The sequence below is a fragment of the Scomber japonicus genome, chromosome 20 (genome assembly GCF_027409825.1).
Source record: "Scomber japonicus isolate fScoJap1 chromosome 20, fScoJap1.pri, whole genome shotgun sequence".
NCBI lineage: Eukaryota > Metazoa > Chordata > Actinopteri > Scombriformes > Scombridae > Scomber > Scomber japonicus.
Window position 1 is genome coordinate 2,682,112 of NC_070597.1, and position 23,417 is coordinate 2,705,528.

The following is a 23,417-nucleotide window of genomic DNA, read 5'->3' on the forward strand; positions in this document are numbered from 1 at the left end:
GGTAACCCAGAGTCCTCACTAGAAATGATTCTCCATTGAAACTCAGTTTGAAAGCCTTTAATGTTGCTTCCTGTCACATCTGCAGCTCTGAGATGTTTAACAGGTTAAATTCAGTTCCTTCCTTCCTCTCTTCTTTTCCTTCCTTTCGTCTTTCTTCTTCACTTCCTTCCTTCCTTCCTTCCTTCCTTCCTTCCTTCCTTCCTTATTTTCTTTCTTTCTCCCTTCTTCTGATGTTTAAGAAAACTTCAACGACAATAAATAATAATCAGAACAGGCCCACCGAGGGGTTCCTTCCTTCCTTTCTTCTTTTCCTTTCCTTCCTTCCTTCCATCTTTCTTTCTTCCTTCCTTCCTTTCCTTCCGTCTTTCTTTCTTCTCTTCCTTCCATCATTCCTTTCTTTCCTTCCTTTCTTCTTTTCTTTCCTTCTTTTCCTTCCTTCCGCCTTTCTTCCCTTAATTCCTTTCTTTTTTTCCTTCCTTCCTTCCGTCTTTCTTTCTTCCCTTCCTTCCTTTCTTCTTTTCCTTCCTTCTGTCTTTCTCTCTTCCCTTCCTTCCTTCCTTCCTTCTTCCCTTCCTGCCTTCCTTCATTCCTTCCCTTCCTTCCTTCCTTCCATCTTTCCTGCCTTCCTTCCTTCCTTCTTTCCTTCCCGTCTTATTTTCCTTTCTTTCTTCTTTTCCTTCCTTCTTTTCCTTCTTCCCTTCGTTCCTTCCTTCTTTCCTTCCCGTCTTATTTTCCTTCCTTTCCTTCCCTCCCTCCTCCCTCTTTATTTCTTTCTTCTATCTTTTTTCTGTCCTTCCATCCTTCCTTCCTTCTGTCTTTCTTTCTTCCCTTCCATCCTTCCTTCCTTCCTTCCTTTCCTGCCTTCCATCCTTCTTTCCTTCCTTTCTTCTTTTCCTTCCTTCCTTCTTCCCTTCCTTCCTTCCTTTCCTTCCTTCCTTCCTTCCTTCCCTTCCTTCCTTTCCTTTCTTTCCTTCCCGTCTTATTTTCCTTTCTTTCCTTCCCTCCATTCTTTATTTCTTCGTTCAGACTAGTTTGTTAGTTTGTGTTTTTATTGGAGGTTAATATTAGTGAACTCTCTCTCACTTCCTGTCTTCGTCGTCGTGGGAGACGATCGATACGAGACGGATGAGAAAGTTTCTCTGTTAAATTCACATTGGGATCAATTTATGTTTTATTTGAGGAGGAGTGAAGAGAAGAGAGGAAGGAGAGGAAGGAGAGGTTTCACTCTGCAGCTCGGTGATTTCAGCCTAACTGAATAAACTAAAATAATAAATATAAAGAATCATTTCCAGACGTGGTCGAGACGTCTCCTAAAATAAAGTAATGAACGCGTCCGTCTGTTTAACGCCACGCTGAATAATCCCCACGCTGTAACACACGCTCGCTTCATGTCAACTTCATTATCTTCCTTATTGATTTAAACTCCACTCTGACTTTTATTTTATTTTAATAACGGCTTAAAAAAAACATAAAACATAACTGAACTCCTGCTGCAAAGTTTAAAGAGACTTTCTGTGACTCTTCACTCGCTGATCATGTCAAGATTTAACTTTTTTAGTGAAGTTACATTTGTGTGTTTTTTAGTGTAGTTCTGCTAACAAGCTAAACTAACGGAGTTAAAAAGGAAACTTCTTTAGAGGAGTAAATAAAAATGTTTTACTGCCTCTAGTTTAAGACATTTTTACTATATTTAATAAAGTTATTCTGCTGATCTACAAACGTCCTCAACAGGTCAGACTTTACCTTTCTGGAACCAAACTGACGTTTTTGACCAAACTGACGGTTTTGACCAAATTGACAGTTTTGACCAAACCGACGTTTTTGACCAAACCGACAGTTTTGACCAAACTGACGTTTTTGACCAAACCGACGGTTTTGACCAAACCGACGTTTTTGACCAAACCGACAGTTTTGACCAAACTGACGGTTTTGACCAAACTGACGTTTTTGACCAAACCGACAGTTTTGACCAAATTGACGGTTTTGACTCAACTGACCGTTTTGACCAAATTGACGGTTTTGACCAAATTGACGGTTTTGACCGAACTGACGGTTTTGACCGAACTGACGGTTTTGACCGAACTGACGGTTTTGACCGAACTGACGGTTTTGACCAAACTGACGTTTTTGACCAAACTGACGGTTTTGACCAAACTGACGTTTTTGACCAAACCGACAGTTTTGACCAAACCGACGTTTTTGACCAAACTGACGTTTTTGACCAAACTGACGGTTTTGACTCAACTGACCGTTTTGACCAAATTGACCGTTTTGACCAAATTGACGGTTTTGACCAAATTGACGGTTTTGACCGAACTGACGGTTTTGACCAAATTGACGGTTTTGACTCAACTGACGGTTTTGACCGAACTGACGGTTTTGACCAAACTGACGGTTTTGACCAAACTGACGGTTTTGACTAAATTGACGGTTTTGACCAAATTGACGGTTTTGACCAAACTGACGGTTTTGACTAAATTGACGTTTTTGACCAAACTGACGGTTTTGACCAAATTGACGGTTTTGACCGAACTGACGGTTTTGACCAAACTGACGGTTTTGACCAAATTGACGGTTTTGACCAAATTGACGGTTTTGACCAAATTGACGCTTTTGACTAAATTGACGCTTTTGACCAAACTGACGGTTTTGACCAAATTGACGGTTTTGACCAAACTGACGGTTTTGACCGAATTGACGCTTTTGACCGAATTGACGGTTTTGACCGAACTGACGGTTTTGACCGAACTGACGGTTTTGACCGAACTGACGGTTTTGACTAAACTGAAGGTTTTGACCAAACTGACGGTTTTGACCAAATTGACGGTTTTGACTAAACTGACGGTTTTGACCGAACTGACGGTTTTGACTAAACTGAAGGTTTTGACCGAACTGACGGTTTTGACCAAACTGACGGTTTTGACTAAATTGACGGTTTTGACTAAACTGACGGTTTTGACTAAATTGACGGTTTTGACCAAACTGACGGTTTTGACCGAACTGACGGTTTTGACCGAACTGACGGTTTTGACCAAATTGACGGTTTTGACTAAATTGACGCTTTTGACCGAACTGACGGTTTTGACCAAACTGACGGTTTTGACTAAATTGACGGTTTTGACTAAACTGACGGTTTTGACTAAATTGACGGTTTTGACCGAACTGACGGTTTTGACCGAACTGACGGTTTTGACCGAACTGACGGTTTTGACTAAACTGAAGGTTTTGACCAAACTGACGGTTTTGACCAAATTGACGGTTTTGACTAAACTGACGGTTTTGACCGAACTGACGGTTTTGACTAAACTGAAGGTTTTGACCGAACTGACGGTTTTGACCAAACTGACGGTTTTGACTAAATTGACGGTTTTGACTAAACTGACGGTTTTGACTAAATTGACGGTTTTGACCAAACTGACGGTTTTGACCGAACTGACGGTTTTGACCGAACTGACGGTTTTGACCGAACTGACGGTTTTGACCGAACTGACGGTTTTGACCGAACTGACGGTGTTAACTAGACTAACGTGTCGACTTACTTCTGAGAGAAGAGGTCTCGGTAAGGGCTGCCGTGCTGCATGGCGATGCCGTAGCCTTTGCTGCTCATGCCGTTCCCCGACACGGTGATGGTGCAGTCGTCATCGGTGAGCGCTGCGTACTCCAGCACCGCCATGTCCCACAGGAAGGCGTACGGACTCTTCTTCGCCTGAACACACAAGAACAAAAAAACAAACGTTATCGGTCACAAGTTAGCGTTAGCTTGTCTTTGCTTAAACGGGCTAAAAACTGGATGATTTTGCTCTTGTTGCCATGGAAACACTGTTTGAAAGGGGCTGATCAGATGCAATTTAAGCCTGTTTTTCTGTCTTATTTCATAGTAAACTGAATATCTTTTAGTTTTTTCTGTTTTCTATCACAGTTATCTGCATATTTTTGGGTTTTAAAGACACAAACACTAGAAGATATCACTTTAGGCTTTGGCAAATTGTGACGAGCATTGTAAATGTTTTTCTCCATCAACTCAAAGTGGTTCTAGTGATGAGCAGATGCTTTGAAACGCCTGAAAATGAACAATATGTGAGAGTTAAATCAGTCTTTAACACAGTGTGACCAAACAGGCCTCAGATGAAACTTCTCAACTGAACACAGAATCACAGAATGTAATAATGTGAAAGTGTGTGTGTGTGTGTGTGTGTGTGTGTGTGTGTGTGTGTGTGTGCGTGTAGAAATGTTAGTTTCTGTGGTCGGAGGCTCTTCACACACACACACACACACACACGAGCCGATGTCACTTTAAATGAAAAGAACTGCAGGCTTTACAGCGTTGATATGCAGAGGAGGCGCATCGTCCTCCCGGCTGGAGGAGGAGGCGACTCACACACTCACACACTCACACACACACACACACACACACACACACACACACACACACACACACACACACACACTCACACACACACACACGTATATAAAGCAGCAGCAGTGGAGTGTGTGGGTGTTTTCACTGTGTCAGCAGAGCTTCAACATGTTCACGTCTCTGCTAATTGTTCTTGTGTGTGTGTTTTACCCTTCTTCTCCTTCCCTCTCTCTCTCTCTCTCTCTCTCCCCCTCTCTCTCTCTCTCTCTGATCTAAAGAGTCTCTCTCTCTCTCTCTCTCCATCTAAAGAGTCTCTCTCTCCTTTCTCTCTCTCCCTCTCTCTCTAAATTCCTCTCTCTCTCTCTCTCTCCTTCTCTCTTTCTCTCTCTCCATCTAAAGAGTCTCTCTCTCCTTTCTCTCTCTCCCTCTCTCTCTAAATTCCTCTCTCTCTCTCCTTCTCTCTTTCTCTCTCCTCTCTCTCTCTCTCCTCTCTCTCTCTCTCTCTCTCTCTAAATTCCTCTCTCTCTCCTTCTCTCTTTCTCTCTCCTCTCTCTCTCTCTCTCTCTCTCTAAATTCCTCTCTCCCTCTCCCTCTCCTCTCTCTCTCCTTCTCTCTCTCTCTCTCCTTCTCTCTCTCTCTCTCTCTCCATCTAAAGAGTCTCTCTCTCCTTTCTCTCTCTCCCTCTCTCTCTAAATTCCTCTCTCTCTCTCCTTCTCTCTTTCTCTCTCCTCTCTCTCTCTCCCTCTCTCTCTCTCTCTCTCTCTCTAAATTCCTCTCTCTCTCCTTCTCTCTTTCTCTCTCCTCTCTCTCTCTCTCTCTCTCTCTCTCTCTCTCTCTCTCTCTCTAAATTCCTCTCTCTCCCTCTCTCTCTCTCTCCTTCTTGCAGTAACAGAGAGACTTCAGTCTTTAGATCCGTTCATGCTGTTACAGACTAATTACCGCCTCGTCACGTCTCTGATTGTATCTCACTACTGCTGTTCTCCTCTCTTCATCTAAAGAGTCTCTCTCTCTCTCTCTCTCTCCCCCCCCTCTCTCACTCTCTCTCTCACTGTGTCTCTCTCTCACTGTGTCTCTCTCTCTCTCTCTCTCTCTCTCTCTCTCTGTCTCTCTGTCTCTCTCTCTCTCTCTCTCTCCCTCTCTCACTCTCTCTCTCACTGTGTCTCTCTCTCTCTCTCTCTCTCTCTCTCTCTCTCTCTCTCTCTCTCTGTCTCTCTGTCTCTCTCTCTCTCTCTCTCTCCCTCTCTCACTCTCTCTCTCACTGTGTCTCTCTCTCTCTCTCTCTCTCTCTCTCTCTCTCTCTCTCTGTCTCTCTCTCTCTCTCTCTCTCTCTCTCTCTCTCTCTCTCTCTCTCTCTCTCTCTCTCTCTCTCTCTCTCTCTCTAGGTAACACCGGAGACAGAGCAGTGCAGTGTTTGCAGAGGAGTACGATGATGCTGAGCGACGTGACGCTGGGTGCAGAGAGAGGAGGACAAACAAGGACGAAAATAAACCCAAATACACACAGAGACACTCTAACGTACACTCATGAGGCTCAGGGATAGTTATACACCATCATCACGTTTGTTAAAATGTACATTTAGTATTTTTGTTGGTTTTATATCATTTAAATGACATTTGCACCATTTTTTACCAAAAGTCAGACTGAATGCTCCTGAAAATGTCAAATGGTGTAACCACAAAAGAATGATATATATTAAATATGTTATCACCTACAGTGGATTTAAGTGGACTTATACTGATACTGATCCTTCCTTCCTTCCTTCCTTCCTTCCTTCTGTCCTTCCCTCCTTCTGTCCTTCTTTCTTTCCTTTCCTCCCTCCTTCCGTCCTTCCTTCCCTCCCTCCTCCCTCCCTCCCTCCTTCCTTCCTTCTTTCCTTCCTACATTCCTCCCGTCCTTCCTTTCCTCCCTCCCTCCTTCCTTTCTTTCTTCCTTCCTTCGTCCCTCCTTTCCTTCCTTCCTTCCTGCGTGGAGGTGCTAACTCAAACTCCACGTACTCCGGTGGTAGTTAAACTCCGTTTGACACAGGTTGCATTTTACTTTTGACTTGTCAACTGAAGCGTCTGGAAGTGTTTTAAAGTTAAACAAGCCGTTCAAAAGTCCAGTAGCTCTCTTACTTTCCATCAGCGCGGTAGGTTTACTGCAGGAGGCCACTTCAAAGCATAGCGCTACAGCTAGAGGAGCCGTCTACGGGGGAGTAGAAGGGACAAAAAGGCTTGACACATTAAAATGCCATTAAAAATTAACGTGTTATGGATTGCATTAATCTAATCACGATTAACGGGTTAACGCTGACAGCCCTAATTTAAATACTTTCACTCTTTTACTCATTTTACTGTATTTGCATTCATTCAAGTTGTTCAACCACACTTTATATTCTGTTGCGTTATACGAATATAAATAGAAGCATTACATCACTTTATCCAGTTTTCTTTGCAGCAGATAGAAAGCTATATAAAAACATGGAGCTGTTAGTTTGTGCATGAATCTCTCTGAGGCTTCGTGCTCTGCTCTGGTTTTATGTCTTAAAGTAAAGATGAGAGCTGGCGTTGCTCTCTGTGTGTCTGAGGCCAAACAGCAGCCAACATGTGGGAGGAAAAACACTCCACAATGGCAATAAAACTGTGTGTGTGTGTGTGTGTGTGTGTGTGTGTGTGTGTGTGTGTGTGTGTGTGTGTGTGTGTGTGTGGGGCTGCAGGGAGAAACCGTCAAGGAAACTGGAGGGATGTTTATTATGCAAATGGCTGAATAACGGCTGTGCTCAGAGGAGATTTGTCTCTGATGCTAATTTGTCATCAGCTTTTTGGGAGATCTATGAGCATAATAATGTACAGCAACACACACACACACACACACACACACACACACACACACACACACACACACTGCGACACCGCTGCACTAATTGGTGTATTGTTGAATTGCTGCTGCAATTAGATAATGGGTAAACAGAGAAGTGTCTTTATGTGTTTGCATGCTGTGAATAAAACAGTATGAGAGTCTGTGTGTGTGTGTGTGTGTGTGTGTGTGTGTGTCTGTGTGTGTGTGTGTGTGTGTGTGTGTGTCTGTGTGTGTGTGTGTGTGTGTGTGTGTGTGAGTGTGTGTATGTGTGTGTCATATTTACATACAGAAATCTGATGAATAAAGTTAAGTTTGAAGTGTTTTAACTAATTAATCACTGATCTCAAGCTTCTGATCGATCAGCAGCTTCATTAATTATTGAATTAATCCAAACTGATAATTCTCTTATTGGAGCAGTTTAGTCACGTAGTTTGATTCAGAAAGTAGAAACGATTATACGTCAAAAATATGGTTTAAAATATGAACATGGAAAAAACTGGAGCCGATAATGTAATAATTTACTATAATTCTTTTATCAGCTTGGTTATCATTAGATCCAAACATAATACAGGAGTTATGCAGCTTATTGGAAAGACCTAAAAGTAAAACTAAGTATATATTAGTATATTATTATTAGGGCTGTGTGCGTTAACGCGTTAATAGCGATTAGATTAATGCAATCCATAACGCGTTAATTTTTTTAAAATTGCATTTTAATGTGTCAAGCCTTTTTGTCCCTTCTACTCCCCCGTAGACGGCTCCTCTAGCTGTAGCGCTATGCTTTGAAGTGGCCTCCTGCAGTAAACCTACCGCGCTGATGGAAAGTAAGAGAGCTACTGGACTTTTGAACGGCTTGTTTAACTTTAAAACACTTCCAGACGCTTCAGTTGACAAGTCAAAAGTAAAATGCAACCTGTGTCAAACGGAGTTTAACTACCACCGGAGTACGTGGAGTTTGAGTTAGCACCTCCACGCTAAACACCCAGGTGCAGCCAAGCCAGCCTCAGCTCCACCAAAGGACCATTTTGGAGTGTGGGAGTCGCAGCAGAGCCGTGATTGATTCCCAGTTAAGACACTCTGGTAAGAAATGCTTTACATTATGGGCTTAAAACTGCCTTCAAATGGAAAATAACAGGATTTTAAACATGCAATTCAAAACGCCATTAATCGTGATTAACTATGGAAATACTGCAATTAATCTCGATTTAATCATTGGACAGCTCCAGTTATTACGTTTGTAAAGGTTGTTTTTTTACTGAGACAATAACAGAATCATTTATTATATTTTTGGTCATTTTTCTCATTTTAGTTTCGTCTGTATCAAGTCCATCCATGGAAAGATGGAAGAAAGAAAGAAAGACGTAAAGAAGGAAAAGAAGACAGGAAGGAAAGACTGAAAGCAGGAGGGTAGAAAAAGGAGGAAGGAAGGAAAATAAGAAAGGAAGGAAAGATGGAAGGAAGGAAGGGGGACGGACAGAAGGAAAAGAAGACAGGATGGAAAGATTGAAAAAAGGAGGGAAGAAAAATTTGGAAGGAAGGAAAAGAAGATAGGAAGGAAGGAAAAGAAGACAGGAAGGAAAGATGGAAGGAAGGAAGGGGGAAGGACAGAAGGAAAAGAAGACAGGATGGAAAGATTGAAAAAAGGAGGGAAGAAAAATTTGGAAGGAAGGAAAAGAAGATAGGAAGGAAGGAAAAGAAGACAGGAAGGAAAGATGGAAGGAAGGAAAAGAAGACAGGAAGGATGGAAGGAAGTAAAAGAAGACAGGCAGGAAGGAGGGAAGGAAAGTGGGAAGGAAAAGAAGACAGGAAGGAAAAACAAAAGGAAAAGAAGACAGGATGGAAAGATTGAAAAAAGGAGGGAAGGAAAAGAAGATAGGAAGGACAGTGGGCCGGATTGTACTCCTCTGCTGGCCGGTTCTGGCCCACGTGCCTCATGTTTGACCTCCCTGATCTCTTAATGGACTAACGTTGCAGCTCTGGGTCAGCGTTACCTTGCGGATCCCCTCAGACGGGCTGGACACGGAGTAATCCATGCCGTTGTTCCTGCTGATGGTTCTCCACAGCTCCGCGTAGGTGCTGTCCTGCTCCAGAGGGTTCGTCCCTTTATTCATGAAGTAGTCATAAACCGCCGAGTCTCTCACGGTGCCGTAGTCCACGTCGATCTGCCGCGCCAAGTCCTGGAAAGACCTGCAGGATGAAACAGACAAACATCAACCAGGGCCAAAGAAACTGGAAGGAAAGGAAGGCCAGAGGAAAGAAGGAAGGAAAAAAGGAAGGAAGGACATAGGAAAGAAGGAAGGAAAGGAAGGAAGGACAGAGGAAAGAAGGAAGGAAGGACAGAGAAAATAAGGAAGGAAGGGAGGAAAGGAAAGGAAGGGAGGAAGGAAGGAAGGATCGCTGGGTGGAAGGGAGGAAAGGAAGGAAAGAAGGACAGGAAAGGAAGGAAGGACAGAGGAAAGAAGGAAGGACAGAGAAAATAAGGAAGGAAGGGAGGAAAGGAAAGGAAGGGAGGGAGGAAGGAAGGAAGGATCGCTGGGTGGAAGGGAGGAAAGGAAGGAAAGAAAGACAGAGGAAAGAAGGAAGGAAAGGAAGGATGGATGGATGGGTGGAAGGATGAAAGAGAGGAAGAAGGAAGGAAAGAAGGGAGGTAAGGAAGGAAAGAAGGAATGAAGGAAGGTAGCAGGGAGGAAGGAAGGGAAGAAGGAAGACCAAAGAAACTATTTCACCTGCAGGATACAACAGACAAAGATCAACCAGGACCAAATGTTAGGGAATGTTCCATCATTAATAAGCACCGGGTCAAACTGGGCTGTGCGGTCATAGCAAGGCCTCACCAAATGATAGGTTAGACACTGTCTCCTCTTGAGATAGTGGTAAGCAGTGAGTCTTCTCCTTTTGGGGAAAACAGGAGGCATTCTGATAGTGTTGCTATAGCAACCGAGGTCAGATATGTGTTTGACTGTTGTCCCTGAATGGGGTAGAGGCAGCTGGAGTCAGAGGTTTGATATAGTGTTGGATGTAGGACAAAGATCCTGAGTAAGGTCTAAGCAATGTTTGTTCTATAGACCAGTAGACTAAATTCTGTATATTGTAGATGTGTTGGATATGACCATATATGGGCATGGCTCAACCTTGGGCATTATCTGTGTGGTTTAACCTTTGTGTCGTCCTCCCGGGTCAAATTGACCCTGTCTGTTTTGACTGTTCCTTCCTCCCTCCTTTCCTTACTTCCATCCATCCGTCCTTACTTCCATCCGTCCGTCCGTCCTTCCTTCCATCTGTCCGTCCTTCCTTCCCTTTTTCCTCCCTTCCTCCCTCCCTCCCTCCTTCCTTCTTTCCCCCGTTCTTCCTTCCTTCCTCCCTCCTTTCCTTCATTCCTCCCTCCTTCTTTCCTTTCCTTCCTTCCTTCCTTCCTCCCTCCTTTACTTCCTTCTTCCTCCCTTCCATCCTTCCTCCCTCCCTCCCTCCTTCCTTGTTTCCTCCCTCCCTCCTACCTTCCTCCCTCCCTCCTTTCCTTCCTTATTCATTCCTTCCTTCCTTCCTCCCTCCCTCCTTTCCTTCCTTCTTCCTCCTTTCCTTCCTTCTTCCTCGCTTTCTTCCTTGACTTGAGGACAACAGGAGGGTTAAAGTCTTTACCCGGAGGAGAGAAACTTCAGAATTGAAGGAAGCATCAGGGCAAGTAATGTGAACTGATCATTCATTCACTTCTCCTTGATCAAGCAAATAACAATACCAGACATCCTGGACTCCTGTCTACTCTCTCCATTGATGTCTGGGCTGCATAATTAAAATCACTATCACCAAAAAAACTGTTTCACCTGCAGGATGCAACAGACAAACATCAACCATGTCCTGAGGAAGAGTTCAGGTTAAAGTTAAAGTTCATCTCAGAGTATGATGATTATATTTTGGGGAATATCTCTAAAAACATGATGAGTTTGGTGTTTTGAAGCCTGTGGATGTTAAAGAAAGAGCAGATCTAATCAGCGACAGCAGCCAGAGCCTCTGATTAGTTTCTCTAACTGGCTCCAGGTGTTTGAAGTCCTTTAAAAAAATATAATAATAATGATACAAAGAAAAAAAGAGAATAAATAACAAAAGCTTTGAAAACTTCATCAGAACAAACACCAGGATGAATATTGATTTTAAACAGAGAAAAAAAACTGGATTTACTGTTTATGATCAAAAGAGTGAAAGAGCATCTAAGAATAATTAAACCTGCAGTAGGCTACATTTATTAAAGTACTGTTTGAGGTACTTGTACTTTACTGCAGTACAGTTAGAGGTACTTGTACTTGCATTAATTACAGCTGTTATTTACTTATTTTGGTGTTTGTGTCATTTATATTTTAACTAGGGCTGTCAAACGATTAATTTTTTAAATCGAGATTAATCGCAGAATTTCCATAGTTAATCACGATTTATGGCGTTTTGAATTGCATGTTTAAAATCCTGTTATTTTGCATTTGAAGGCAGTTTTAAGCCCATAATGTAAAGCATTTCTTACCAGAGTGTCTTAACTGGGAATCAATCACGGCTCTGCTGCGACTCCCACACTCCAAAATGGTCCTTTGGTGGAGCTGAGGCTGGCTTGGCTGCACCTGGGTGTTTAGCGTGGAGGTGCTAACTCAAACTCCACGTACTCCGGTGGTAGTTAAACTCCGTTTGACACAGGTTGCATTTTACTTTTGACTTGTCAACTGAAGCGTCTGGAAGTGTTTTAAAGTTAAACAAGCCGTTCAAAAGTCCAGTAGCTCTCTTACTTTCCATCAGCCCGGTAGGTTTACTGCAGGAGGCCACTTCAAAGCATAGCGCTACAGCTAGAGGAACCGTCTACGGGGGAGTAGAAGGGACAAAAAGGCTTGACACATTAAAATGTGATTAAAAAAATTTGCATTAATCTAATCGCGATTAACGCGTTAACGCTGACAGCCCTAATTTTAATGTCTGTAAAGTAAAAACTAAACTTTCATTGACTTTTATTAGTAATTAGTTTTATTAGTTGACTTTATGGATATTTTTGATTAAATGAGAGAAAAGAAAGAAAAAAACCTGAATTTAATTGACATGAATTTTAGACAAAAAGCAGATAAATCTTTCATTTGAAGTCATTAAAAGAGGAAGTGACAGGTTATGTGGAGTGTAGTTAGTTAGTGTGATGTTATTATGTTAATATCTTCACACTGTGTGTCTGTGGTGATGATGACAGGTGAGACGTGAAGCATTAAAGCAGCAGCTGCTGGGTTTTAATGTCAGACAGTCTGCTGCTGGTTCAGAGAAGACTTCAACACCAAACGCCTCAACCTGACGTTTCTGTAACTTCCTTTACTCATTATTATTTAGTATTATTTTATTTTATTGTTTCTGATGCAGCTTTTAACAGTGAGTGGAAGATTTGTTAGCTTCTCTTTGCTGATGATTTGTCAGCTCCAAATCTTTTTAGGTTGGAGAGAAACATCATCATATGGAAGCTCATTTCTGCCAGAAAAAAAAATTAGGGCTGTCAGTGTCAACACGTTAATCGCAATCAGATTAATGCAATCCATAACGCATTAATTTTTTTTAATCTCATTTTAATGTTGCAAGCCTTTTTGTCCCTTCTACTCCCCCGTAGACGGCTCCTCTAGCTGTAGCGCTATGCTTTGAAGTGGCCTCCTGCAGTAAACCTACCGCGCTGATGGAAAGTAAGAGAGCTACTGGACTTTTGAACGGCTTGTTTAACTTTAAAACACTTCCAGACGCTTCAGTTGACAAGTCAAAAGTAAAATGCAACCTGTGTCAAACGGAGTTTAACTACCACCGGAGTACGTGGAGTTTGAGTTAGCACCTCCACGCTAAACACCCAGGTGCAGCCAAGCCAGCCTCAGCTCCACCAAAGGACCATTTTGGAGTGTGGGAGTCGCAGCAGAGCCGTGATTGATTCCCAGTTAAGACACTCTGGTAAGAAATGCTTTACATTATGGGCTTAAAACTGCCTTCAAATGGAAAATAACAGGATTTTAAACATGCAAGTCAAAACGCGATTAATCGTGATTAACTATGGAAATTCTACGATTAATCTCCATTAAAAAAATTAATCGTTTGACAGCCCTAAAATAAAGATAAAACTTAGCTTTCATAATAAAAATATCCTCAAAGTAAGTCGAAATGATGACACAAAAAAGTCAAAAGTATGAGATAAAAAGTCATAATTACGAGAGAACCACACAACTTTTTTATCTGATGATTATGACTTTTTATAATTTCGCCTTTTTTCTGGCAGAAATGATCTTCCATATGATGATGATGTTTCTCTCCTAACTACTTGGAGGTTGGCTAAACAGAAAATGTCAACCTATCCTGAAAAGAGGAGGAGAGGAAAAGACAGAGACACAGACTATTACTTTTGTGCCTCTGTCTTTACCTCTCCTCTCATTTCCTCTCCCGTTTCTCCTCCTCTCGTTGTATTTTGTTTTTTTGGGAACACTTGAGATCAAATTATGTTGTTCTAAATGAACTGAGCGAAAAGAGGAAACACTCGAGTTTAAAAAACCATCAAGTCACAGAAAATAGTCGAGTTATGTTCAGTCCTTTAGAGAGGAGACTATATTAACCCTGCTGTTGTCCTCGAGTCAAGGAAGGGAGGAAGGAGGAAGGAAGGAAGGTAGGAGGGAGGGAGAAGAGGGAAGGGAAGAAGGAGGGAGGAAGGAAGGAAGGAAAGGTAGGAGGGAGGGACGAAGGGAGGGAGAAAACAAAAGAGGAGGGAAGGAAAGAAGGAGGGAGAAAGATGGAAGGAAAGGAGGGAGGAAGGAAGGTAGGAGGAAGGAAGGTAGGAGGGAGGGAGGGAGATAGAAAGGAAAAGAGGAAGGAAAGGAGGGAGGGAGGAAGTAAGGAAAGGAAGGGTGAATGAAGGAAGGTAGGAGGGAGGGAGGGAGAAAGGAAAAGAGGAAGGAAAGGAGGAAACATGGCCGACTCTCATCCGACAGTAATAATGTGCTTCACACGGGGAACACTAAACATGGCCGACCCTCATCCGACAGTAATGATGTGCTTCACACGGGGAACACTAAACATGGCCGACCCTCATCTGACAGTAATGATGTGCTTCACACGGGGAACACTAAACATGGCCGACCCTCATCTGACAGTAATGATGTGCTTCACACGGGGAACACTAAACATGGCCGACCCTCATCCGACAGTAATGATGTGCTTCACACGGGGAACACTAAACATGGCCGACCCTCATCCGATAGTAATGATGTGCTTCACACAGGGAACACTAAACATGGCCGACCCTCATCCTACAGTAATGATGTGCTTCACACAGGGAACACTAAACATGGCCGACCCTCATCTGACAGTAATGATGTGCTTCACACGGGGAACACTAAACATGGCCGACCCTCATCTGATAGTAATGATGTGCTTCACACGGGGAACACTAAACATGGCCGACCCTCATCTGATAGTAATGATGTGCTTCACACGGGGAACACTAAACATGGCCGACCCTCATCTGACTGTAATGATGTGCTTCACACGGGGAACACTAAACATGGCCGACCCTCATCTGATAGTAATGATGTGCTTCACACGGGGAACACTAAACATGGCCGACCCTCATCTGACTGTAATGATGTGCTTCACACGGGGAACACTAAACATGGCCGACCCTCATCTGACTCTAATGATGTGCTTCACACGGGGAACACTAAACATGGCCGACCCTCATCTGACTGTCTGAGGAGCTTCTTAGAGAAGTCTGTATTATATGCAAATCTGCTCTTCAGCATTCATCTGACCGGCTGTAAAAAGACGAGTCGTCCTTCACGAGAGGAAAGATGGAGAAGGACAGAAGAGAGCTTCCTTTCCCTTCCTTCCTTTTAGACCTTCCTCCCTTCCTTCTTTCCTCTGTCCGTCTTTCTTTCCTTCCTTCCTCCCCTCCTTCCTCCCTGCTACCTTCCTTCATTCCTTCTTTTCTTCCTCCCTCCCTGCTACTTTCCTTCATTCCTTCTTTCCTCTGTCCTTCCTTCCTTTCCTCCCTTCCTTCCTTCCTTCCTCCCATCCATCCTTCCTTCCTTTCCTTCCTTCTTTCCTCTGTCCTTCTTTCCTCTGTCCTTCTTTCCTCTGTCCTTCTTTCATTCTTTCCTCCCTTCCTTCCACCCTGCTACCTTCCTTCATTCCTTCTTTCCTCTGTCCTTCCTTCCTTTCTTTCCTTCTTCCTCCCTTTCATCCTTCCACCCATCCATCCTTCCTTTCCTTCCTTCTTTCCTCTGTCCTTCTTTCCTTCCTCTCCTTTCCTCCCTTCCACCCATCCATTCCCCTTCCTCCCTTTCATCCTTCCGTCCTCCCTTCCTTCTTTCCTTCCTTCCTTTCCTTTCCTCCCTTCCTTCCTGCTACCTTCCTTCCTTCCTCATTTTCTCTGTCCTTCCTTCCTTCCTTTCCTTCTTTCTTCCTCCCTTCCATCCTTCCTCCTTCCTTTCTTCCTTTCTTCTTCCTCCCTTTCATCCTTCCACCCATCCATCCTTCCTTTCCTTCCCTCCTTCCTTCCTTCCACCCATCCATCCTTCCTTCCTTCCTCCCTCCCTTTCCTTTCCTCCCTTTCTTCCTGCTATCTTCCTTCCTTCCTTCTTTCCTCTGTACTTCCTTCCTTCCTTCCCTTCTTTTTAGAGAAGTCTGTATTATATGCTAATCTGCTCTTCAGCATTCATCTTTCCGGCTGTAAAGAGAGAAGTCTGGTACTTGTAGCGTTTACTCTCCGAGGAGTCGTCCTTCACGGAGCGACGCGTCGGGGATTCGCTGATGAAAATGTCGACGTGGATTTGATTCTGAGACGCGAGAGGAGAGACGGAGACGGACGGGAGAGAGCTTTCTTTCCTTTCCTTCCTTTCCTTTCCTCCCTTCCTTCCTCCCTTCCTTCCTTCCTTCCTCCCATCCATCCTTCCTTCCTTTTAGACCTTCCTCCCTTCCTTCTTTCCGCTGTCCGTCTTTCCTTCCTTCCTCCCTTCCTTCCTCCCTGCTACCTTCCTTCCTTTTAGACCTTCCTCCCTTCCTTCCTTCCTTTCCTTCCTACCTGAGCTTCCTTCCTTCTTTCCTCTGTCCTTCCTTTCCTTCCTACCTGAGCTTCCTTCCTTCTTTTCTCTGTCCTTCCTTTCCTTCCTTTCCTCCTTTCCTTCCTTCCTTCTTCCTCCCTTTCATCCTTCCACCCGTCCACCCTTCCTTTCCTTTCCTTCCTTTCCTTTCCTCCCTTCCTTCCTTCCTTCCACCCATCCATCCTTCCTTCCTTCCTCTGTCCTTTTTTCCTTCCTTTCCTCCCTTCCTTCCTGCTACCTTCCTTCCTTCCTAATTTTCTCTGTCCTTCCTTCCTTCCTTCCCTTCATCTTAGAGAAGTCTGTATTATATGCTAATCTGCTCTTCAGCATTCATCTTTCCGGCTGTAAAAAAGAGAAGTCTGGTACTTGTAGCATTTACTCTCCGAGGAGTCGTCCTTCACGGAGCGACGCGTCGGGGATTCGCTGATGAAAATGTCGACGTGGATTTGATTCTGAGACGCGAGAGGAGAGACGGAGACGGACGGGAGAGAGCTTTCTTTCCTTTCCTTCCTTTCCTTTCCTCCCTTCCTTCCTTCCTTCCTTCCTCCCATCCTCCCATCCATCCTTCCTTTTAGACCTTCCTCCCTTCCTTCTTTCCTCTGTCCGTCTTTCCTTCCTTCCTCCCTTCCTTCCTCCCTGCTACCTTCCTTCAGTCCTTCTTTCCTTCCTTTCCTTTCCTTTCCTCCCTTCTACCCATCCATCCTTCCTTCTTTCCTTTCCTTCTTTTCTTCCTTTCCTTTCCTCCCTTCCACCCATCCATCCCCCTTCCTCCCTTTCATCCTTCCACCCATCCTTCCGTCCTCCCTTCCTTCTTTCCTTCCTTCCTTTCCTTTCCTCCCTTCCTTCCTGCTACCTTCCTTCCTTCCTTATTTTCTTTGTCCTTCCTTCCTTCCTTTCCTTCTTTCTTCATCCTTTCCATCCTTCCTCCTTTCTTTCTTCCTTTCTTCTTCCTCCCTTTCATCCTTCCACCCATCCATCCTTCCTTTCCTTCCTTCCTTCCTTCCTTCCACCAATCCATCCTTCCTTCCTTCCTCCCTCCCTTTCCTCCCTACCTTCCTTCCTTTCTTCTTTCCTCTGTCCTTCCTTCCTTCCTTTCCTTCTTCTTAGAGAAGTCTGTATTATATGCTAATCTGCTCTTCAGCATTCATCTTTCCGGCTGTAAAAAAGAGAAGTCTGGTACTTCTAGCATTTACTCTCCGAGGAGTCGTCCTTCACGGAGCGACGCGTCAGGGATTCGCTGATGAAAATGTCGACGTGGATTTGATTCTGAGACGCGAGAGGAGAGACGGAGACGGACGGGAGAGAGCTGCTGTGTGTCTTCAGACGGGAAACGAGAGATAACGCTCTTTATTCACCGAGACAAAAAACAAGATGATGTGACTGAGCTGTGAGTGTGTGTGTGTGTGTGTGTGTGTGTGTCTGTGTGTGTGTGTGTGTGTGTGTGTGTGTGTGTGTGTGTGTGTGTGTGTGTGTGTGTGTGCGCTGGTGCGTTCACGCTGCACAGAAACACATTATGTTTCTACTCAGGAAGCAGATTTTGAAGAGATGACTGTGAGTTTAGAGTCAGAACGAGAGAGAGACGAATGAAACACTGAAAACATGAACTACCGGAGCTTCCTTCCTTCCTTCCTCTGTCCTTCTTCCCTTCCTTTCCTTCCTACCTGAGCTTCCTTGTTTCCTTCTTTCCTCTGTCCTTTTTCCTTCCTACCTGAGCTTCCTTCCTTTCTCCCTTCCTTCTTTCCTCTGTCCTTCTTCCCCTCCTTTCCTTCCTACCTGAGCTTCCTTGTTTCCTTCTTTCCTCTGTCCTTTCTTTCTTTCCTTCCTTCCTTCCTTCTTTCCTCTGTCCTTCCTACCTGACCTTCCTTCTTTCCTTCCTTCTTTCCTCTGTCCTTCCTTCCTTCCTTCTTTCCTCTGTCCTTCCTTCCTTTTAGACCTTCCTCCCTTCCTTCTTCCCTCTGTCCGTCTTTCCTTCCTTCGTTCCTTCTTTCCTTCCTTCTTCCTCCCTTTCATCCTTCTTTCCTTCCTTCCTTTTAGACCTTCCTCCCTTCCTTCTTTCCTCTGTCCTTCCTTCCTTCCTTCCTTCCATCTTTCCTCTGTCCTTCCTTCCTTTCCTTCTTTCTTCCTCCCTTCCATCTTTCTTTCTTTCTTTCTTTCTTTCTTTCTTTCTTTCTTTCTTTCTTCCTTTCTTCCTTTCTTCCTTCCTCTGTTTGTTATTAATCTGATCTGAGGATGAACTGCGGACAGGAAGTAGAAGATAATAAAATATAGATACAAACATTTCAAAGTAAACTTTGGAGGAAAATAAAGAAGAAACAACTTTTCTTGTTTTCCAAACTAGTTATTTGATGAAATTACAGTTTTTTTTCCTCTGAAGGATGAAAGTAGTTTTTATTAATAAAACACAAATCATACCTGGAACATGAAATCACAGTCTGAGGCTCAGGAAGCTCGTTGGTAGGATTCATATTTTCATCCTGGGCTTAAATAAAAGAAGCTCCTCCCTTTCATCCTTCCTTCATTTCCTTCTTCCCTTCCTTCCTTTCCTTCCTCCCTTCCTTCTTTCTTCCCTTCCTTTCCTTTCCTTTCCTTCCTCCCTTCCTTCTTTCCTCCCTTCCTTTCCTTTCCTTTCCTTTCCTCCCTTCCTTCTTTCTTCCTCCCTTCCATCCTTCTTTCTTCCTTCCTTCGTTTCCTTCCTCCCTTCGTTTCCTTCCTCCCTTCCTTCTTTCCTCCCTTCCATCATTATTTCTTCCTTCCTTCCTTTCCTTCTTTCTTCCTCCCTTCCATCCTTCCTTCTTTCCTCCCTTCTATCCTTTTTTCTTCCTCCCTTCCTTCTTTCCTCCTTTCCTTTCCTTTTCTCCATTCCTTCCCTCCTTTCCTTCCTCCCTTCCTTCTTTCCTCTGTCCTTCCTTCCTTCACTCCTTTCCTTCCTCCCTTCCTTCTTTCCTTCCTTTCCTCCTTTCCTTCCTCCCTTCCTTCCTTCTTCCTCCCTTTTATCCTTCCACCCATCCTTCCTTCCTTCCTCCGTTCCTTCTTTCCTCCCTTCCTCCCTTCTTTTCCTCCCTTCCATCCTCCCTGCTACCTTCCTTCCTTCCTTCTTTCCTCTGTCCTTCCTTTCTTTCCTTCCTTCCTTTCCTTCTTTCTTCCTCCCTTCCATCTTTCTTTCTTTCTTTCTTTCTTTCTTTCTTTCTGCAATAACTCATATAGATAGCTGTTTGTTACTTTGGAGGAAAATAAAGAAGAAACAACTTTTCTTGTTTTTCAAACTAGTTATTTGATGAAATTACAGTTTTTCCTCTGAAGGATGAAAGTAGTTTTTATTAATAAAACACAAATCATACCTGGAACATGAAATTACAGTCTGAGGCTCAGGAAGCTCGTTGTTAGGATTCATATTTTCATCCTGGGTTTAAATAAAAGAAGCTCCTCCCTTTCATCCTTCCTTCATTTCCTTCTTCCCTTCCTTCCTTCCCTTCCTTCCTTTCCTTCCTCCCTTCCTTCCTCCCTTCCTTTCCTTTCCTCCCTTCCTTCTTTCTTCCTCCCTTCCATCCTTCCTTCTTCCTTCCTTCCTTTCCTTTCCTCCCTTCGTTTCCTTCCTCCCTTCCTTCTTTCTTCCTCCCTTCCATCCTTCCTTCTTCCTTCCTTCGTTTCCTTCCTCCCTTCGTTTCCTTCCTCCCTTCCTTCTTTCCTCCCTTCCATCATTATTTCTTCCTTCCTTCCTTTCCTTCTTTCTTCCTCCCTTCCATCCTTCCTTCTTTCCTCCCTTCTATCCTTTTTTCTTCCTCCCTTCCTTCTTTCCTCCCTTCCTTTCCTCCCTTCCTTTCCTTTCCTCCCTTCCTTCCTCCCTTCCTTCTTTCCTCTGTCCTTCCTTCCTTCACTCCTTTCCTTCCTCCCTTCCTTCTTTCCTTCCTTTCCTTTCCTCCTTTCCTTCCTCCCTTCCTTCCTTCTTCCTCCCTTTCATCCTTCCACCCATCCTTCCTTCCTTCCTCCGTTCCTTCTTTCCTCTGTCCTTCTTCCCTCCCTTCCTCCCTTCTTTTCCTCCCTTCCATCCACCCTGCCACCTTACTTCCTTCCTTCCTTCCTTCTTTCCTCTGTCCTTCCTTTCTTTCCTTCCTTCCTTTCCTTTCCTTCTTTCTTCCTCCCTTCCATCTTTCTTTCTTTCTTTCTTTCTTTCTTTCTTTCTTTCTTTCTTTCTTTCTTTCTTTCTGCAATAACTCATATAGATAGCTGTTTGTTACTTTGGAGGAAAATAAAGAAGAAACAACTTTTCTTGTTTCCAAACTAGTTATTTGATGAAATTACAGTTTTTTTTCCTCTGAAGGATGAAAGTAGTTTTTATTAATAAAACACAAATCATACCTGGAACATGAAATCACAGTCTGAGGCTCAGGAAGCTCGTTGGTAGGATTCATATTTTCATCCTGGGCTTAAATAAAAGAAGCTCCTCCCTTTCATCCTTCCTTCATTTCCTTCTTCCCTTCCTTCCTTTCCTTCCTCCCTTCCTTCTTTCTTCCCTTCCTTTCCTTTCCTTTCCTTCCTCCCTTCCTTCTTTCCTCCCTTCCTTTCCTTTCCTTTCCTTTCCTCCCTTCCTTCTTTCTTCCTCCCTTCCATCCTTCTTTCTTCCTTCCTTCGTTTCCTTCCTCCCTTCGTTTCCTTCCTCCCTTCCTTCTTTCCTCCCTTCCATCATTATTTCTTCCTTCCTTCCTTTCCTTCTTTCTTCCTCCCTTCCATCCTTCCTTCTTTCCTCCCTTCTATCCTTTTTTCTTCCTCCCTTCCTTCTTTCCTCCTTTCCTTTCCTTTTCTCCATTCCTTCCCTCCTTTCCTTCCTCCCTTCCTTCTTTCCTCTGTCCTTCCTTCCTTCACTCCTTTCCTTCCTCCCTTCCTTCTTTCCTTCCTTTCCTCCTTTCCTTCCTCCCTTCCTTCCTTCTTCCTCCCTTTTATCCTTCCACCCATCCTTCCTTCCTTCCTCCGTTCCTTCTTTCCTCCCTTCCTCCCTTCTTTTCCTCCCTTCCATCCTCCCTGCTACCTTCCTTCCTTCCTTCTTTCCTCTGTCCTTCCTTTCTTTCCTTCCTTCCTTTCCTTCTTTCTTCCTCCCTTCCATCTTTCTTTCTTTCTTTCTTTCTTTCTTTCTTTCTGCAATAACTCATATAGATAGCTGTTTGTTACTTTGGAGGAAAATAAAGAAGAAACAACTTTTCTTGTTTTTCAAACTAGTTATTTGATGAAATTACAGTTTATTTTTTCCTCTGAAGGATGAAAGTAGTTTTTATTAATAAAACACAAATCATACCTGGAACATGAAATTACAGTCTGAGGCTCAGGAAGCTCGTTGTTAGGATTCATATTTTCATCCTGGGCTTAAATAAAAGAAGCTCCTCCCTTTCATCCTTCCTTCCTTTCCTTTCTCCATCCTTCTTTCTTCCTTCCTTCCTTCTTTTCCTTTCTCCCTTCCTTCTTTCCTCCCTTCCTTTCCTCCCTCCCTTCCTCCCTGCTACCTTCCTTCTTTTCTCTGTCCTTCCTTCCTTTCCTTCCATCCTTTCCTTCTTTCTTCCTTCCTCCCTTCCATCCTTCCTTCTTCCTTCCTTTCCTTCCTTCCTTCCTTCCTTTCCTCCCTTCCTTCTTTCCTCTGTCCTTCTTCCCTCCCTTCCTCCCTTCTTCCTCCCTGCCACCTTCCTTCTTTCCTCTGTTCCTCCTTTCCATCCTTCCTTCCTCCTTCCTTTCATTCCTTCCTTTCCTTTCCTTCTTTCTTCCTCCCTTCCATCCTTCCTTCTTCTTTTCTTTCCTCCCTTCCTTCCTCCCTGCTACCTTCCTTCCTTCCTTCTTCCTCCCTTTCATCCTTCCACCCATCCATCCTTCGTTCCTTCCTGTCCTTTCCTTCCTCCCTTCCTTCTTTCCTCTGTCTGTCTTTCCTTCCTTCCTCCCTTCCTTCCTTCTTTCCTCTGTCCTTCCTTTCCTCTGTCCTTCCATCTTTCTTTCTTTCCTTCTTTATTTCTTTCTTTCTTTCTTCCTATCAATTAAAGTTTAATAAAACATGATTAATAAGTTGGTTTACTGACAGAGTGCAAAGCTGCAATATATTTCAAAGTAAACTTTGGAGGAAAATAAAGAAGAAACAACTTTTCTTGTTTTTCAAACTAGTTATTTGATGAAATTACAGTTTTTTTTCCTCTGAAGGATGAAAGTAGTTTTTATTAATAAAACACAAATCATACCTGGAACATGAAATTACAGTCTGAGGCTCAGGAAGCTCGTTGTTAGGATTCATATTTTCATCCTGGGCTTAAATAAAAGAAGCTGGTTGGACATGTTTCTCTGTTCTCAGTCAACATGAAGTTTAATTAAAATGACTCTGTGTCCTTTAACGGAGCAGCGTGTTTGTGTTGAGATGTTTAAAAATCTAAATTAAATGAAAAGAGAAGCTTAAAAAATAACATTTATATATAATTTAACAGTTTTCTTTGGTTGGATTATGTTGATAGATTGATTAATATAATTAAATCTATATTGAGCAGAAACAAAGTAAATTAGTGTAGATGTAATATTTAGAGGACTATGAACCTTTTTTCAATTATATTCAGGTTTTATTTTAAATACTGATATGAAAACACGTTTACATTTCTCCTCTTACTTTTCTTTATGTTTAGTTTTTTAGTTTTAAAGTAAAACAAACAAAATATAAAAAGTTATAAAGTAAGATCATCAAACTAGTTGATAATTTACTGTTTTTAAGCAAGTTCAATTATTTGGTACAAAGTTTTTATGGTTACACCACTTAGACATTTTTACCATAATCCTTTCTTCACTTTTTACCTCCTTCCTTCCTTCCCATCTTTCTTTCCTTCTTTCCTAACCCTTCCCTGTTTTTTGTCTTCTTTCCTTCCTTTTTATGGTTACACCAAAGACATACCTTCCTCCCATCCATCCTTAACTTTATACTTCCTTATTTCCTTCCTTCCTTCTTTCCTTCCTTCACTTTGTACTTCCATATTTCCTTCGTTCCTTCCTTCGGTTCTTCCTTTCCTTCCTTCCTTCCTTCCTTCCTTCCTTCCTGTCTTCTTTAACAGTTTGCTGCAGAGTGAAAGGCTTCTAGGACTTTCAGGTAATCCTAAAAAGTTGATTATTATTATTATTAATAATTATCTGACTTCACT

The 23,417-nt window shown here is 43.1% G+C and overlaps 1 protein-coding gene across 1 annotated transcript in view; it reads right to left on the reverse strand.

The window, feature by feature from the left end:
* The window catches only part of LOC128381828 (glutamate receptor ionotropic, delta-1-like), a 78,654-nt gene that overhangs the window by 27,920 nt on the left and 27,317 nt on the right, over positions 1 to 23,417 (reverse strand). The window contains exons 7-8 of the mRNA XM_053341858.1: positions 9,187 to 9,382; positions 3,540 to 3,706 (exon numbers count right to left, since the gene is read on the reverse strand). Of these exons, the coding sequence (XP_053197833.1) occupies positions 3,540 to 3,706; positions 9,187 to 9,382 (363 nt within the window). The remainder of the gene's footprint in view (positions 1 to 3,539; positions 3,707 to 9,186; positions 9,383 to 23,417) is intronic.